The sequence below is a fragment of the Symphodus melops genome (genome assembly GCF_947650265.1).
Source record: "Symphodus melops genome assembly, chromosome: 21".
NCBI classification, from domain to species: Eukaryota; Metazoa; Chordata; class Actinopteri; order Labriformes; family Labridae; genus Symphodus; species Symphodus melops.
This window is the reverse complement of record NC_136711.1, coordinates 6,839,635-6,855,037: the sequence shown is the minus strand read 5'-3', so window position 1 is coordinate 6,855,037 and position 15,403 is coordinate 6,839,635. Positions and strand designations below refer to the sequence as shown.

Sequence of the window (15,403 nt, the reverse complement as noted above, 5' to 3'; positions counted from 1 at the left end):
GGCCTTGAGCACAAACACTTTACAAAAAACCACTCGAGCTGCATTGTTGTGCTAGCAGGCTAATGGTAGCACTCGTTATTTTGCTCGTAGCTTCCCATTGCATGTACATTTACATGAAATGAGAAAGATCTAAGATTACTTGACTTTCAAATAAGCAGTGACTACAGTATGTTATTCTTCTTTTCTCTGGTCACCCTCACTCAACAACTTTAAACTTTCATATGCAACGGGATGTGCCTGCCGGCTAGCCGGGCCGTCCCTCCCGTCCATGTAAACATGTTGTAGATACTCAGACCACATCATACAGCAGGACTCGGTCAAACTCATTGTGGAGACATGACTCATAAAGCAGAAATCTAGTACATCCTATGAAAATATATCTATGTATAAAATGTTGCACATTCAGTCTTTAAACTTCCAATCATAAGAAATTAAGTTACTATGCTATAAATATCATGTTTATATTTACATAAAAGATACTTGATTTTTATTTGGCACAGAGAGAAAATATGTATTTTTTTCAGAAATTGAGACATTTATATATTAATGTATCCAATATATAACGTATAAAGAGTTTCTGAAAAAATATCCATTGTCATTAAGCTTCTATTGCCAGGCCTTGAAGATTTTAAATTTCCTTACCAGACAGTTTGTAATGCTACATTTCATAAAACCTGTGATGTAAAAGAAGGGTGTTGGTCGTAGATTGGCCTTTTTTTGGGAATCTTGAGAAATGTTTAATTTTTGCAAGTTTTTTTAAAGCAAAACTTTATAACACCTTCTTTTCTTCCCTTTTCAGAAGCGAATCTTGGATGGAAGTTTAGGCTTTGCAGCTGGGGTGAGTAAAATATCTTTCTAATTTATCTATACTCATAAACACCCTGTACGGAAAAAGTGAATTGATACTAGATCCTGACCAATATGGGAATTTTGGGACCCATTATTGATATCGGGGAGAAAAATGAATCAGATACCGACATCCTTTTTTTAGATTGATGTTCGATCTTCGGAGATAAATAGATATACACATTTATCGTTCTGGCTCTCATTGATGCAGATTGTGTGTTGCTTGTTTTTCCTTTGTTTGTGTGAGTTACCAACCAAAAAACACACTAATAACAAACAAACACACAAACAAAGACAGACACAAACTGTTTTTTGTTTCTCTGGGTCCCATTTCAGAAAGGAGGTTTTATAAACTCTGTCTAATTATTGGCTCTGAGTTGTTTTTCCTCAGGTGGGAAACTCTGAGTTTCTGTTTTCATAACAGCAGATTTGTTGTAGTTTACTCAACTCTGATTAGGTTCACTTGGAGTTAAGCTCATGCACCACCACAATAAAAAGCAAACTTTCACGGAGCCTTGATTGTATGATTCACCACGGCAACAGGTAACAAAGAAAGGTCCTTGGACTTTACCCCACCCAAATTAAAAAGGCCAACATTACTGGGAAAATACAGGGGTTGATCAGTTATGATCCTAAACTTTATTTCCATTTAGATGAAATCCAAAGGGCAAACACGGTCTCATCACCATACAACTCTACACTGCTCCTAGCAGTTATATGCATATTTATGCACGCTTATTTCTGAGGACGCTTACAATCATCGTCGAAACCACTGCAGGATACGTAAGGCTGATGTCATGCATTCTTGTATGCGTAGTTAAAAGCAATTATCTCCAGGGCTTTAGGGCTAAGTTATCTCTCTTTCTGGAATGGGCTTATGTTACCTGTATATGTATCCTAGCTTTTTACCTATGTTTCTTTTGAATCTGTTGTTGAGCTTTTTATATATTTCATAGGCCCTTCTCGGGGCATCGGTTTACATCCTATACAAATATGAATTAAACATAAAAATAAATAAATAGTTTACAATCCTGCTAGCTACTGATACACAATATAGCACCTTTTCTTTCAATGCATGATCATGATCTTATGATGAAGAAAAGCAGTTAACAACTAATGCTGTCCTCCCATTATGTTTTGAGCACTACAGCGACTGCTTGCAATACACCATGAATGAGTCTCAGCATATTTTCTGGTAGTACTGCATATTAAGATGCCGGTAATAAAAGTGTGCCTTGAACACCAAATTTAATAGTAATTTCTCTATTTTCGCTTCCTTCTCCCTTTTCTTTCAATTTCTTAGGTGATGCTTGCTGCTTCCTATTGGTCATTGCTTGCACCAGCAATTGACATGGCAGAAGATTCTGGGAAATACGGCTCATTTGCTTTCATGCCAGTGGCTGGGGGATTCACACTTGGTGCGGCCTTTGTCTATTTTGCTGATCTGGCTATGCCCCTCCTGGTAAGAACTCAGTGTACAGAGTCATACATTTTTATATGCTGAATATTGTGGACGTAGAGGCAAAGTCAATCAATCCGTCATTATTTGTATAGCGCCAGTTACTGAAATAAGTGTTATCTTTGGACGCTTTACAAATAAAGCATATGAGATAATATGCAGGAAGGAGAAAGGATTTTTCCTTGTGTTCCTGTTGTCCACACTTCCTTGCCATTGAGGTTGAGGTCAGAGCAGATGTTGCATGAGTGAGGACAGCGGTGGTTGTGGGGACAACACAGTCCGATGGGGTGGCTTGTCGTCGTGCTGTGTTTGAGGGATGGGCGTCAGGGACGTCAGCTGGCAGCAGTGCTGGATCCCGGATCCCAAAAGTTTGGGGAGGTCTGTCTACTTGAAGGCCTACCTTCTGCTGCTGAGGAAAGGCCTCCTGGGCTTCCTTCACAGAAAGTGGGGAGGGGTCCATAGCAGCCGGACATCCTCAATAACAACTCAGGAGCTCCCAGGAAAGTATGTGGTTAGCAACTAAAACATATAGATAGTAAAAAGCAGTAATATGATGTGAATGCACAGTGAGGGAGAGATAGGAACTCAATGTGCCAGATCCCCCCGTAGTCTCAGCATAACTTGGAGCTAGTCCAAACTTGCACAGTTTTGTGTGAACAAAACTATGTCAAGCCTTACAGCCTGCATAATGCTGGTTCTTATTTAATTTGGTTTATAAAATAAATTGGACTGGGTGCAAAGACGCCCATCAGTGTAAAAATACTCCATATTGATAATGTTTTGTTTTGCAATGACTCACAATTTTTTTTGGTGCCATGGTAGCAGTGGGGGGTGTACAGTTGAAACACAGTGATAAAAGGTAGCATAAAGAACACAAGACACAGGGTACACACACTTGAACTCTTGCACACACACACTCACAGAGACATTAAGCGAGGGGCCATCACTGTTTGGACAGCTGCTTCTTCCACTTTTACTGGTTTCTTAACAAATACTGGAAGTCAATGAATACAGAAATCAGGAATGGTAAGATGGATAGAGGGGAGAGCAGGGACACAGTGAACAGGAGTGATAGATGAATTTTAATGGTAACATTTGCATTACTTAGGGAAGGCTTGTGTATCTGTGTTTTTTTTAATTTGTTGGCATTATGTTGTACTGTTTATTTTCTGGTTCTCCTCCTCTAGTATAAGTGTACCAAGACCACATTTCTAAAAAAAATGCCATATCTGTTGATATTGATAATGATCACAATAAATGTTAAATTATTGATTCTTTCAAATTTTAAATCATAAGCTCAATACACGGAGCTGGAAACGCTGATATGACAGTTAGTTGCTGGCCAGCGACAATTAGCCTATTGGTACGCTGCTTACTGAGGGTGCACACCATACACTGTCAACATTTTATTACAATATGGTCCACACTGACACTCGTTTGGGACCTTTGGTCATTTCTTTCCTTCGGGTCATATTGTGTCAAACAGTGAGGAGTCTGTGGTTGTATGTTTGAGCTGCACTCGTCTTTGGCACATTAAACAGTCGTTATGTCAGACTGTAAATATCCAAAGTGTTTCAAACTCCTGATGTTGGCCGCACTTTCTCATCAACTATGTTTTCTACGTTCTCTTCTTTTTTCGAGTCAATCATTTAAATGACCTTTATATACAAGGATATGAGCCTACTGTCCTGTCAATGTAAACATGATGTAAATACGGCTTAGACAACTTCACAACCAGCAGGGCTCGCGTGCCACGCTCATTGTGGACAGAAATGACTCAGAAATATTCACAGAGAATATTACGGATTCTGGCTATATTTATGTGTAAAATGTTGCACATTCTACCTTTTTAAGACTATCATCTCCTGCCAGTCCTCTCTAAGATCAGGACACATTCCTCTTTCAGTCCACTCAGGTAAAGCTGTCAACAGGACTTCAGAGGAGCCATGAAAGAGATCCATGCTAAATTGGATCAATTTGTTGTCCAACCATGAACATTAAGCGGCAGAGGATTACTCTGGTGATAAGCCATTGATCAATTTTTGGGGAATTTCTTATTTTTTACTCTTTTTCTTTTAACTATTCCTTGTACTTATGTTTTGATATTTTACTAACACTCCTACTTTATTAATATTTGATTGTATGTGACAAACTACAGAACACAAAGCATAAACAAACAAGCATGGCATCTGTGTGTGAGTGGTGGCAAGATAGATGAAGATACCAGTGTAACTACGTGTGATCTTGTGATAGCGGACACTAAACAAAGGTCTCCCAACATGGTTTATTGTCTAGAGACCGAGTGAAACTCTGTGAAACCTGATCTATGTCTCTGGAGCGTCTGAAAGGGCAACAGACCTCTCTGTGTGTGCATCTGCGCTGAAAGGTGTGTGTGTGTGTTCGAAAAAGGAGAAGAGAAAAGAAACCGTGCACGTCTGAAGAGGTTGGATGCCAGTCTGAATCTCGCGCCCAACTCAGGAATAATTTACTTCACTACAAGAAAGCCAGTGGCCGAATTTATGTCTTCCTGATCATGAATTCTATTACCCAATTATGACGCTAGAGTTCAGAGAGAAACACACACGGGACGCAGCAGCCCAATGTAATTTTTGAAACCCAAATGGTGGTCATATAACCAACAAATAAAATTACAGTTTCACAATAATAACTCGGTTATTAAACACACTCTCTAAAGCTAACTGCCCAGACCTAAGTAAACATTTGTAAACCGTTTGTTGAGGAAAGGTCCAACGATGAAACCAGATCTCCAGTCTGTTTCCGTGCAGAAGATTCCCAGAGGATGAACAGGCTCTGTGTGTTCTCTGTCGAGCGAGGCGATCTCCGTGGATGTCCTGTACTTTACAGGATGGAACAAGACATAATCTTTACAGTCTCTAAATACCCTTTTAATTTGGTATATGAATAAGACGCTCTCTGAGGAACTCAGTCGAGATGTGCTCAATGGGTGATCAGAGCTCAGGATTCAGAAGACTGTCCTTTCTTTTGAGGCCTCGGGTTACACTTTTAAACAAAGAGAGGTTGTGAAGCAGGAGGTGGAGGAGGAGGTACAAATTTAGGGTAGAGGTACAAAAGCTTAAAATAAACGTTCTACGCTTCCATTAAATAAAGTTGCATGATCTTATTGGTACCATTTCCTTTTCATGCAGTTCTGAGCCCAAGCTTTTATGCAATGGAGTCCAAAAGCACAATACACCTGGTCATATTCTGAGTGTGGCAAAAATGAGGCCAGCTTAGGGAAATATGAGTGGTCACTGTCAGTCAAATAAGGTACGTCAGCAGCAGAGGAAGCTGGTCAATGCATTAGTAATGGTCTTTTGCCTCACATCAAGAGACTACCTCTTAATGTGCTCACGTCATAGGACAACAGCCTTTTTTCCTGCTGTGAATGTATGACTTCATATGCATGTGGTGTATTTGTATGTGTGGTAAGAGAAATAGAGGCAACAATGAGAAATCTATAAAAGGGAACAAGAGAGGAAAAGACTGTAACAGGAGGTTTTATTTCTATAATTATTGTATAATTGTAGCTCTGTAAAAGCTACGCTTAACAGCGCTTTAATACAAAAATGTGTCTTTACATAAATGCTCCTCGTAGTTTAACAGAATCACACATCAACAAAACAGTGGAGAAAAATATATCAGAGATAGTAGCACCCTTGTGCCTACACTCTATGCACAGTGTCGCAGGCCTCTTGCTAAAAGAATGACTAACTTCAATTAGAGGTGGGTGACATGGAAATAATATCCTGATTTATTTATTTTTTGTCAGTATCACAATCTCCATTTTATCACTATCTTTTGTCATAGTAATCTAAAAAACATGTGTTGCAAGTCACTGACCATTTCATCAACTTCTTACCCCATATAAATTTTTAAATGCACAAAAACTGTGCTGATAAGTTTATTCAGTTTAGAAATTGTCTTTGTAGGGGGTCTGGAAGTCTCCCTGCAGAACATTTTTAACATAAGAAATTTCTTCTACAATTATTTAACCTTTATTTAACCAGGAAGAGAGGTTTCTGCTCCACTTTAAAACAAAGATTTAGTATTGTGTCTTCTTTTGTTTCTTTAAATCTGTTTTAGAGTTCAGGTACATTTTCACACAGTTATCATTCAATTGGATTTTTATCCCCCATTTATGATCTTTATCTTGTTGACACGGTCTGTATCCCTTAATTTCTTGTTCTTGACAAAGCCTCAAAACACTGGTCTCAAAAAATGTATGTTCAATGGCATGTATCTTTTTAAAAAAAATATAACTCAAATTTTATAGATTTTTGGTATAAACAAAGAACACAGCACAGTGTCAGTGTGATGCATTTTGTAGTACTCAAAGATCTCTATCAACATTTTCTGTGGTGACTCTGCATCAAATGTCTCTGGTAGTTCAAACCCCAATATTGTTTTCGATTCTACTCATACATCAAACTAATATTTTCTCATTATAGAACATTCCCAAAAACATGGTTGTGACCTACGATCTGCTCCCCACACCATCTCCAGCATGTTTTTTGTGTAGTTGAAAATTTGTTTTGGGAATAATAAAGAATGTGACCATATTTTTCCAGCAAAATTCTCTCCAAATCCTGGAGCTGGTGATGGTTCACTGTACATCACACCAGGGATTGTATCTTTTCAATAAATTGATTACATTGATTCCTGATTTAAGTAGACTCAACCAGTGTAGTTTCAAAAAGTGGTGGGTGGTGCGAGTTAGAAAAAAACAAACTTTTGCAGCTTTACATACTACCGATGAAAATGGCATTCCTGAACCTTGCAATATAGCAACCTTCCCCGATATTTTGGGCTGAAGATAGTAATCTACAAATGTATAAGTTGTTTGCAGTAAACCTTGAGTATGTTAAATGTTCACATGTACTGAACCAGCAGTAGTGTTTTCCCAGTGGTAAAGTAATAGCTGGCTTTGCAGGGAGCCAGGGTCCAATTGAGCCGAATGATTCATGCAGCTAACAGCGGTTCTCCAGCTCATTTATTCACTGCATGAATACAGAGCTCATGCTCCCTGCTGAATATCACATATATTTCGTGTGTGTGTGTGTGTGTGTGTGTGTGTGTGTGTGTGTGTGTGTGTGTGTGTGTGTGTGTGTGTGTGTGTGTGTGTGTGTGTGTGTGTGTGTGTGTGTGTGTGTGTGTGTGTGTGTGTGTGTGTGTGTGTGTGTGTGTGTGTGTGTGTGTGTGTGTGTGATGTTTTTCCTACTGTTCTGGCTGTCGTTCGGCTTACCTATGAATAATCATTGTGATAAAATGTCACCTTCCAAACTCAGTGGCCCCAAGCAAATAACTTTTGAAGGGCTATGTTTGGGTGGGTGTGTGTGCTTGCTTGCTGCAAGTCCAAGTCAATTCTCGTGTCTTTGATAGCAGTAGTCACTTATGGATTTAACTATTAACAAAAATATAAAAAAGATATTCAACAAAAGATATTTTTACACCTTTCTGAAGAGGCTGGCTAAAATTGATATAGACTAATATTTTTCAGTGTAACGGGAAACTGCCAATTTTATTAGGCACAATATAATAAATGGGGCCTATATTATGGGCTGGCCCGTAAGTGGGCCTCAAGAGTTTTGAGGACAAACTCTTTAGGGGTCTTAACTACTAACATTTAATAAGCTCTACAAAGCAAATCCCTCTTTCTTCTCAAACAGTGCATTGGTTCCCTAATTAGCTTGCAATGTTAATAAACATGGTCAATTTTAAACCTCGAACCGAAACTTGAATACAGAAATGCAGTGGAACAAGATACTTACTGTATATGTCAGTTAATTGAACAACAGAACAAATGATCACAATGAAGAGAAATGCAGGTTTCATCAATCTACCTTTAAAGGTGCACTTTGTAGATTTGGTATGGAAATTTGAAAGTTGAAGAAGTACACAAACTTTATTGGAGAGGAAAAGTGGGTCACTGGAACACTGTTTGTAGGCCCCCCACCACAACTTTTCGCATAGCATTTTATCTTCAAACATTGTTCCAGGGACCACATTTTCCTCTGAAGACAGTTTGTACATGAGTTATGCACATATGAATCTGTACATTTCTCCAACTTTTACATTTCCCTACCAAAACTATGAAACTGTGTATACTGCATCTTGTGTATACTTGCTTCTTCAAAACATTTCAGGTTTGTAGAAGTGCCCCCCCTGAACACATGGCTTTCTAGGCAACTGCCTGTATTGGCTGTACTGCAGTAGACTGTGGCAGCTGCAGGTGATGCGCTTGCTATGGTATCATCTGTTGAGTGTGGCCACTGGCACCAGGATGTGGAAGGTAACAAAAAATATGAAAGATTTTGTGCCAGAAATACAAAATAAAAATGTAATGTGTCGGGTACACACGTTTCTGATGCGTGTATGTGTTTGTGTTTTCCAGCCGGCATTCCACTAATTAACCATGTAAACTTGATCCATGGTGTGCATCCGGTTCATTAAGTTTTTGTGTGTAACATTCTGTACTTCCTCTTTGAGGCCGTCAGGTCATGTTTAATTAAGCTGTTCCCTGCAAATCACGGGTCAGCTTTATCCCCACAAAATTAAAAAGGTGTCTGTAGCTCACGAAAGAGATGTTCCTGAATCACTCAACCATTTGTCTTTTTCATGTTTTATGTTGTTAATTTTTAACTCTGCTTGTAAGCTGTCCTTGGGTTTTTTGAAAGGCACCCATAAATAAAATGTATTATTATTATTATTACTTCAATATTTTTTTTTATTTTTTTATTTCTGCGTTATATCCTGTTCCCCTGCTAAAGTAACATAACTGATCAGCTACCACTTTCTCTTAGATCTTAGAGATAAAAGGAAGGTTAGATATAGCATTTAGTTAGCTAGAGTTCTTATATCATTTAAGATCATTTAATTACAGCTACTTTAAAAAACTGTGCTACATAGCCTGCCAGTAAAGACATGCTGCTAACTAAGGGAAATACTTCTTAAACAGCTTGGTTGGGTTCGGGTCTAAAAGACAAGTTGACTGTTAATTGAATTTAGTTCGGTCAATTGGAGAAAAACAGTCATAGTTAATATAATATTTTGGAACAGTTTCTGCCGTATCCGAGTTATAGGAGGAATTTGCACCAGGTAAGGGCTGAAGGTTATTAATTTTGTCTCTGATGTTTAGAATTTTATTGTTAAAATAGCTCATGAAGTCATCGTTGCTGAGGGCTAAAAGAATACATGGCTCAGTGGTGCTATGACTCCCTGGCTACAGGGCTGAAACGGTATCTAGGATTTTAAATGTTTTTTTCAATTATAGATTAGTAGTAGGCAGCTTAGTTGAGCATGACATAGAGCCTTTATATATATATGGCTATCTAGCCAAAAAAAACCCTGTTCTGTTTTACTGTAGCGCCATATACTTTCAAAAGTACACGTTTGTTTTAGATGACAGGTTTCTGAAATGTACCCTGGAGCTGCAGTCATCTCTGTCGTTTAATAACCTGTTTTAGGGGGGAAATTGAATCAAAGGCTAACTCTCAGCAAATCCACAGCACTATCTACAAACTGATCCAACTCAGAGGGTCTAAAAGTATTGTAAGATTTTAAATAGATGATGGATAGACTTCTCGAGAGCACTTTTTTATTAAGCAGAGTTGATTTTGTTTAGAAAAACTCAAAGGTTATGAGGAAATTAAGTGATAGTAGGGGATTTTCTGGGAAAACACTGATCTCTTCGGATTTGTCACAGTTAAGTGCATGGCCATGAGTGGATTTAGGAAAGTATAGCTTAAACTTGAGTTGGCTGTTTATTTTCTATGGGAATATGTTAATCTCTAAAACAGACACAGCTTTTCTGCCAGAAGTCGTTTCTTCCGTTTTTCATTGGTTAAAAGAACGTGTACACAATGCTGGTTCACGCTAATCTAACAGGCAGTATACTGTATAAGACATTATTGAAACTACAGCTGTAGAAGATAATGATCTAATGTTTAGGAGTCCACATTTAGCTTGGGTTAGGAACTAGAGGGTCACCATTTCAAGTCCCAATGCGGACCAAAATATGGAAGTTGATCTTGTAGCTGGAGAGGTTCCAGACCACTTATCGAGTACTGCCGAGGTGCCCTTGAGCAAGGCACCGAAACCCCAACCGCTCCAATGCGCTCCCTGCTTTGTGGTGTGTAGCAGCCCCACTCTGACATCTCTTCATTAAAGTATGTTCACAGGTTCTGTTTTTGCACTTGTATTGCAGACCTGTGGGCGGGAGCAGCATGTCTTTCAATAACAGAGTGTAAAATGTGTGTCAACACCATTGAAGTGCAGATGGATGCAGTTAAATAGAAGTTGCATTTTACTGGGTCTGACAACATTCTCAGCATTCCTGTTAACGGACACACTGAGTCATTCAACATCTGCATGAGGGACTTAGTTATCCTCCTTGTCTTTCTTTTGTTTTTACCTTGATTGGGCATTAAGTGTGAAAAATATACAAGTGCAAAATACTTGGCGATCAACTAGAAGAGACATGTATAGACAAAAAACAAATCAATAATATATATTTTTCTAAACTTTATGTGGTGTGAGGATTTAAGTATTGCTCAGAGCGCCACTGCCAGTGATATGAGGTCATGATGGAGGGAGGGGCTGAAGACTACTACCTGTGTGAATGTTACTCACCTGTTGGAGGGGTTACTGCCCTTTGTGAAAGACGGAGAGGATGGAGTTTTCTCATAATTATTTGTAGACGGACTAGGGAAACATACTGGTGTTAGAAAACCATGATTAAGTGTATTTTACAATATATATGACCTTTATGAGCATTGGCCTACTGATTAAGTTGTTTAATGGGTTTTCACTTCGGGTCACAGTGGATTTATAATGTCCGCATGAGATTTTTTGCAATTATTTATTTTTAAAGTATTTAAATCATGTTTTCTAAAACATGAACCACAGTTTGCAGTATTTTAAAATGTATTTACATCAAATCATAATGGCTGTTTGAGTGAAATCAGACAGCCACAGCATCAATTCATGCTGTTGGTCTGTTACAACCCCGAGACTTGTTTTCCAGGGAGTGGAACATAAAACAACCAGCCAGGTTAAATCATATTAACATAAAGCTTTATTTGTGCAATCAGTTTTTACAGCTGAAACATGTCAGCATGGTACAATAAAGAAATAGGTCTGATTTGTTTATGCCATCATGGAAACACTGTACAGCAGGGTGAATTGTTTTTTTTCTTATATAAGAAATAGGAAACAGATTTTTTTCAATTTAAAAAATAAGCAATGACAGATACAAAATCAAGCGTTTACTGTGATCCTTGTGTATTGAATTAAATTTGAGCATTGCTGTCTCTGTCTCTTGATCATTTACAGGGTGTAGGTGCTAACCCCCATACTGCCTTGGCTGGGACCCCTGAATCCAAGCTGGTCAAAGAAAAATCAGAGGAGCCCCAATTTCAACACTGGAACAGTAACGACGAAATGACTATCAGGATAGGTAGAGCTCGGCATCTCTCAGGCAAGCCTCCCATCATATACCACACCAATGCCATGCATTTGTAGCAACAATATTCCCCCATTTTGTGACTGATGTACTGGGAAGATCAATTTTTAGCTTTACCCTCATTCTGAAAATGTTGGGGAGAGAGACTGCAATAACTTCTCCTTCAGCTCTTACTTCTCTGATGGTCTGATCTTTCTCCTCAGATTTTTCTGTCTGCTATAATTACCTCATCTGTCCATTTGTCCTAAATATGTTTGTGCTTTCCTAACTTTTAATGCATTTTCAATCAGCAAAGTGTTTAGGTCATTCATTACATGTGGTGTGTGGTCTTGGGTTTGGGACACTTAATACAGTCTTCTGACATATTAATCATGCTAAATCAGATTTATTCTATGGTTAACTTTTGATTAACTTTTGATTTTGATTAACATGTGATTTATGTTGTACAACAAAACCTAGGGTTAGTATATATATAAGAGCTCAACAGTCTGGTTTCCGGACGTAAAAATCCCACTCATTTTCTCCACAGCTGACTTTATTATCAGCCATAATGTCATAATCATCACAAGTTTGTGTGACATCAACCTAATAAACCATGATACACATGGAAAATACCATGGCAATGTTTCCCACCTCTCCGTGCTAAATGCGAACAGATAGTTTTGCTAGCGAAATAGCTAACTAGCTAAGATAAACCTTGTTATGCTGCTGTAACTGTAATTTATATATTTTAAAACTCAAACTAAGACATAATACAACATGTGTATTACCTGTGCAAAAGACTATGGGCGGTCACTGTTGAGCTCTATTGTCCTGGATGGGACCAATATGACGGTCGTTTGCTGTTGGCTAACCTAGGCCCAGTGTCCACCTAGTGGTTTTTTTTCGGAGTGCTGGGGTCTTTTTTAAATTGTTTTCAATGAGGAGAGAGCAATTGCAGTTGCCTGGAAAAAAAACGCAGCGCAAAACTTTTTTTTCTTTTTTTTCTGAGCCCTCCCACTTTTATGTCCAGCTGCTCCGAGCATTCCAGTTAAAAATCTTTTAACTTTTTGAGGCCTTGGGATTTGCACTACAGGACAACCTAATACAGTTGTTGGGGTTTTCAGGATTGAATACCTGATCAACAATCAGGTTGGGTTTTATAAAGTAAAATTTGGTCATCAAATTAGCATTAATAATTAACTTTATTTAATTATCAATACAAATCAATAATTTATTAAACTGAGTTTCATAAACCTCGGGCACCACCCTGAAATCAGGGAACTACCAAAGATTACAATATCAGTCTCAAATTAATGAATTAAATACCAATATCATTAATAATTATCAATCTGTTTTTAATTGAAGGCGTGAATTCGAACACAAAGCCCTTTCACCCAGCCCATGTCACAATGTAAATACACAGAAACCACAAACTGCTCTTTAAATTATAACAGAATTTATTTAACAAAGAAACATCAAGTTAATCAATGAAACTCAATCAAACAAATAACTATTATAAACTAAACTACAGACAACAAAGTATAACAAACAAGTGTGCGTGTGCACGCGTGCGTGTGTGTTGAAATGTATTATATATTGGGATAGGCCCCTTAAGGTGTATCGTCTCATTTTCAAGGGGGTCCCATACAGCATATTTACAAAGAAATAAGTACAACATAGTAATATAAGGACAAAACATAACACGCTACAGACAGAACAAGCAAAATAATACATGCAACAGAGGACAAATGCAACATTAGTTGAGAGAGGATCAGTCAATACACAGAAAAATGAACAGTGTTGATATTACTTAAAGCATACACAATCATTTTGAAGCTAAGAAAACAAAGTGTTTTCAAATAAGTACAATGATGACAAAGAACAAAGATTTAAAGGTAACTTATTCCAATCAAAAGGAGCACAAAGCTTTTTTACCAACTTCCTTTGAAACTGAGGGAACTGTGAAGAGAGACTGATCAGAGCTTCTGAGAGAATGACTTGGTGTATAAATGACAAAAATTGTTTAAGACAGTAAGGATAATTAAAATTAATACATTTGAAAACAAATTGAAACCAATGATATTGACTTCTTGCACTGAGAGGGAGCCAGTTGAGTGTGTCTAACATTGTACAGTGATTCGTAAAAAAAGAACAACCTAGTATGAATCTGCAGTCTGTTAAATAAAATATTAAGGGCATGAAGATCAGTTTTAGATGCATTTTGGTAAACAATGTCAGCATAGTCTATTATTAGTAGTTTGAGTTGTGAAACAAGTTTCTTTTTAACATTTAATGTGAAGCAGTCTTTAGAGCGGTATAAAACGCCAGCACTAAAATTTACTTTTTTAATGATATGATCAATGTGTTTTTTAAAGGTAAGAGTAGAGTCAATCCACACACCAAGGTATTTCACATGATCTACCTTCAGAAGAGCTCCACCATCAGTAAAAAACAAAACCAAAGCATTGGATTTTGACTTAGTCTTTGTTTGATTCAGCAACAATTTGTTTTCAGACAACCAAATTTGTAGTGACTTAAAGTCAGTTTGCAAGGCCTCCTGGATTAGTGTCGTTGAGGCTTTGGATGTGTAAATAATATTATCATCTGCATATAAGTGCATAAAGCAGTCGGAAAGAATGAGTGGAAGATCATTAATGAAAATAGAAAATAAAAGTGGTCCTAAAGTTGAGCACATCAGATTTACACCCTCTGAAAACCACACATTGTTTTCTGTTGTGAAGATACGTGTTAAACCACAGCAGAGCATGACGAGACAGACCAATTTTGTGGAGTTTATCCAAAAGAAGATAATGATCAAGCAGATCGAAGGCTTTAGTAAGATCAATAAATATTGCACCAGTAAGCTTCCCATGATCAGAGGCTGAAAAAACATCATTGGTGAATTTTAAAAGAGCAGTCGTTGTAGAATAATTAGATCTGAAGCCAAATTGATGTTGAGAAAGGATATTATTCTCGTCGAAGTAATGTGATAATGGATTATGGTCAAATACCAAGCAAATATTATCACAGTTTAGCTATAATAACTCATTAATTAAACACTCTCTAAAGCTAACTGCCCAGACCTATAACTAAGCCTCACTTGTAACCGTTGTCCGCGGTTGATGAGAGGAAGACGGTCCATTACTTTAGCGCATTTTAATAGCTGCAGCTATCCGCTGCATGCTGAGAATCTGACACACCAACAGACACTTCAGCACAAACACGTACAGACACACAGGTGCGGCGCGCCCCTTTTAACTTTTAGTCTATCAGCACACAACTGATCCGTGATCTTTATGACCGAGGACCGGGAACATGTGATCTGGTCAAACGGTTGGCTTTTGTCCATTCACTCTCACTCTGCAACTAACGTAGTGATAGCAACTTCCTCTCACAGTCTTTGTTGTCTCAGTCAATTACTGAATCTTAAATCTGTAATAGATTATTTGTTATTTCAGCAATTAAAACACGTTTGGCTTGTATTTTTCAGCTACCTACCACCTTGGCTGGTGAGTCAAAAATAATTAATTTGGGATCCTGTTAGTAATATGGTGAGCGTCAGCAGCTGTAGAGCAGAGGTGTTTGGTTGTAACAAGCAGGCGTTACCATGTTAGCTGCAAAGGCTACAAGCAGGT

The 15,403-nt window shown here is 38.0% G+C and overlaps 1 protein-coding gene across 2 annotated transcripts in view; it reads left to right on the top strand.

Annotated features, from left to right (window-relative positions):
- The window catches only part of slc39a11 (solute carrier family 39, member 11), a 36,744-nt gene that overhangs the window by 4,534 nt on the left and 16,807 nt on the right, over window positions 1–15,403 (top strand). The window contains exons 3-5 of one of the 2 annotated variants that reach the window (XM_079372685.1): window positions 800–838; window positions 2,150–2,308; window positions 11,657–11,780. In XM_079372685.1, coding sequence (XP_079228811.1) covers window positions 800–838; window positions 2,150–2,308; window positions 11,657–11,780 — 322 coding nt within the window. Of the gene's footprint in view, window positions 1–799; window positions 839–2,149; window positions 2,309–11,656; window positions 11,802–15,403 lie in introns of both variants that reach the window. The other variant, XM_079372684.1, reaches the window with a different exon arrangement.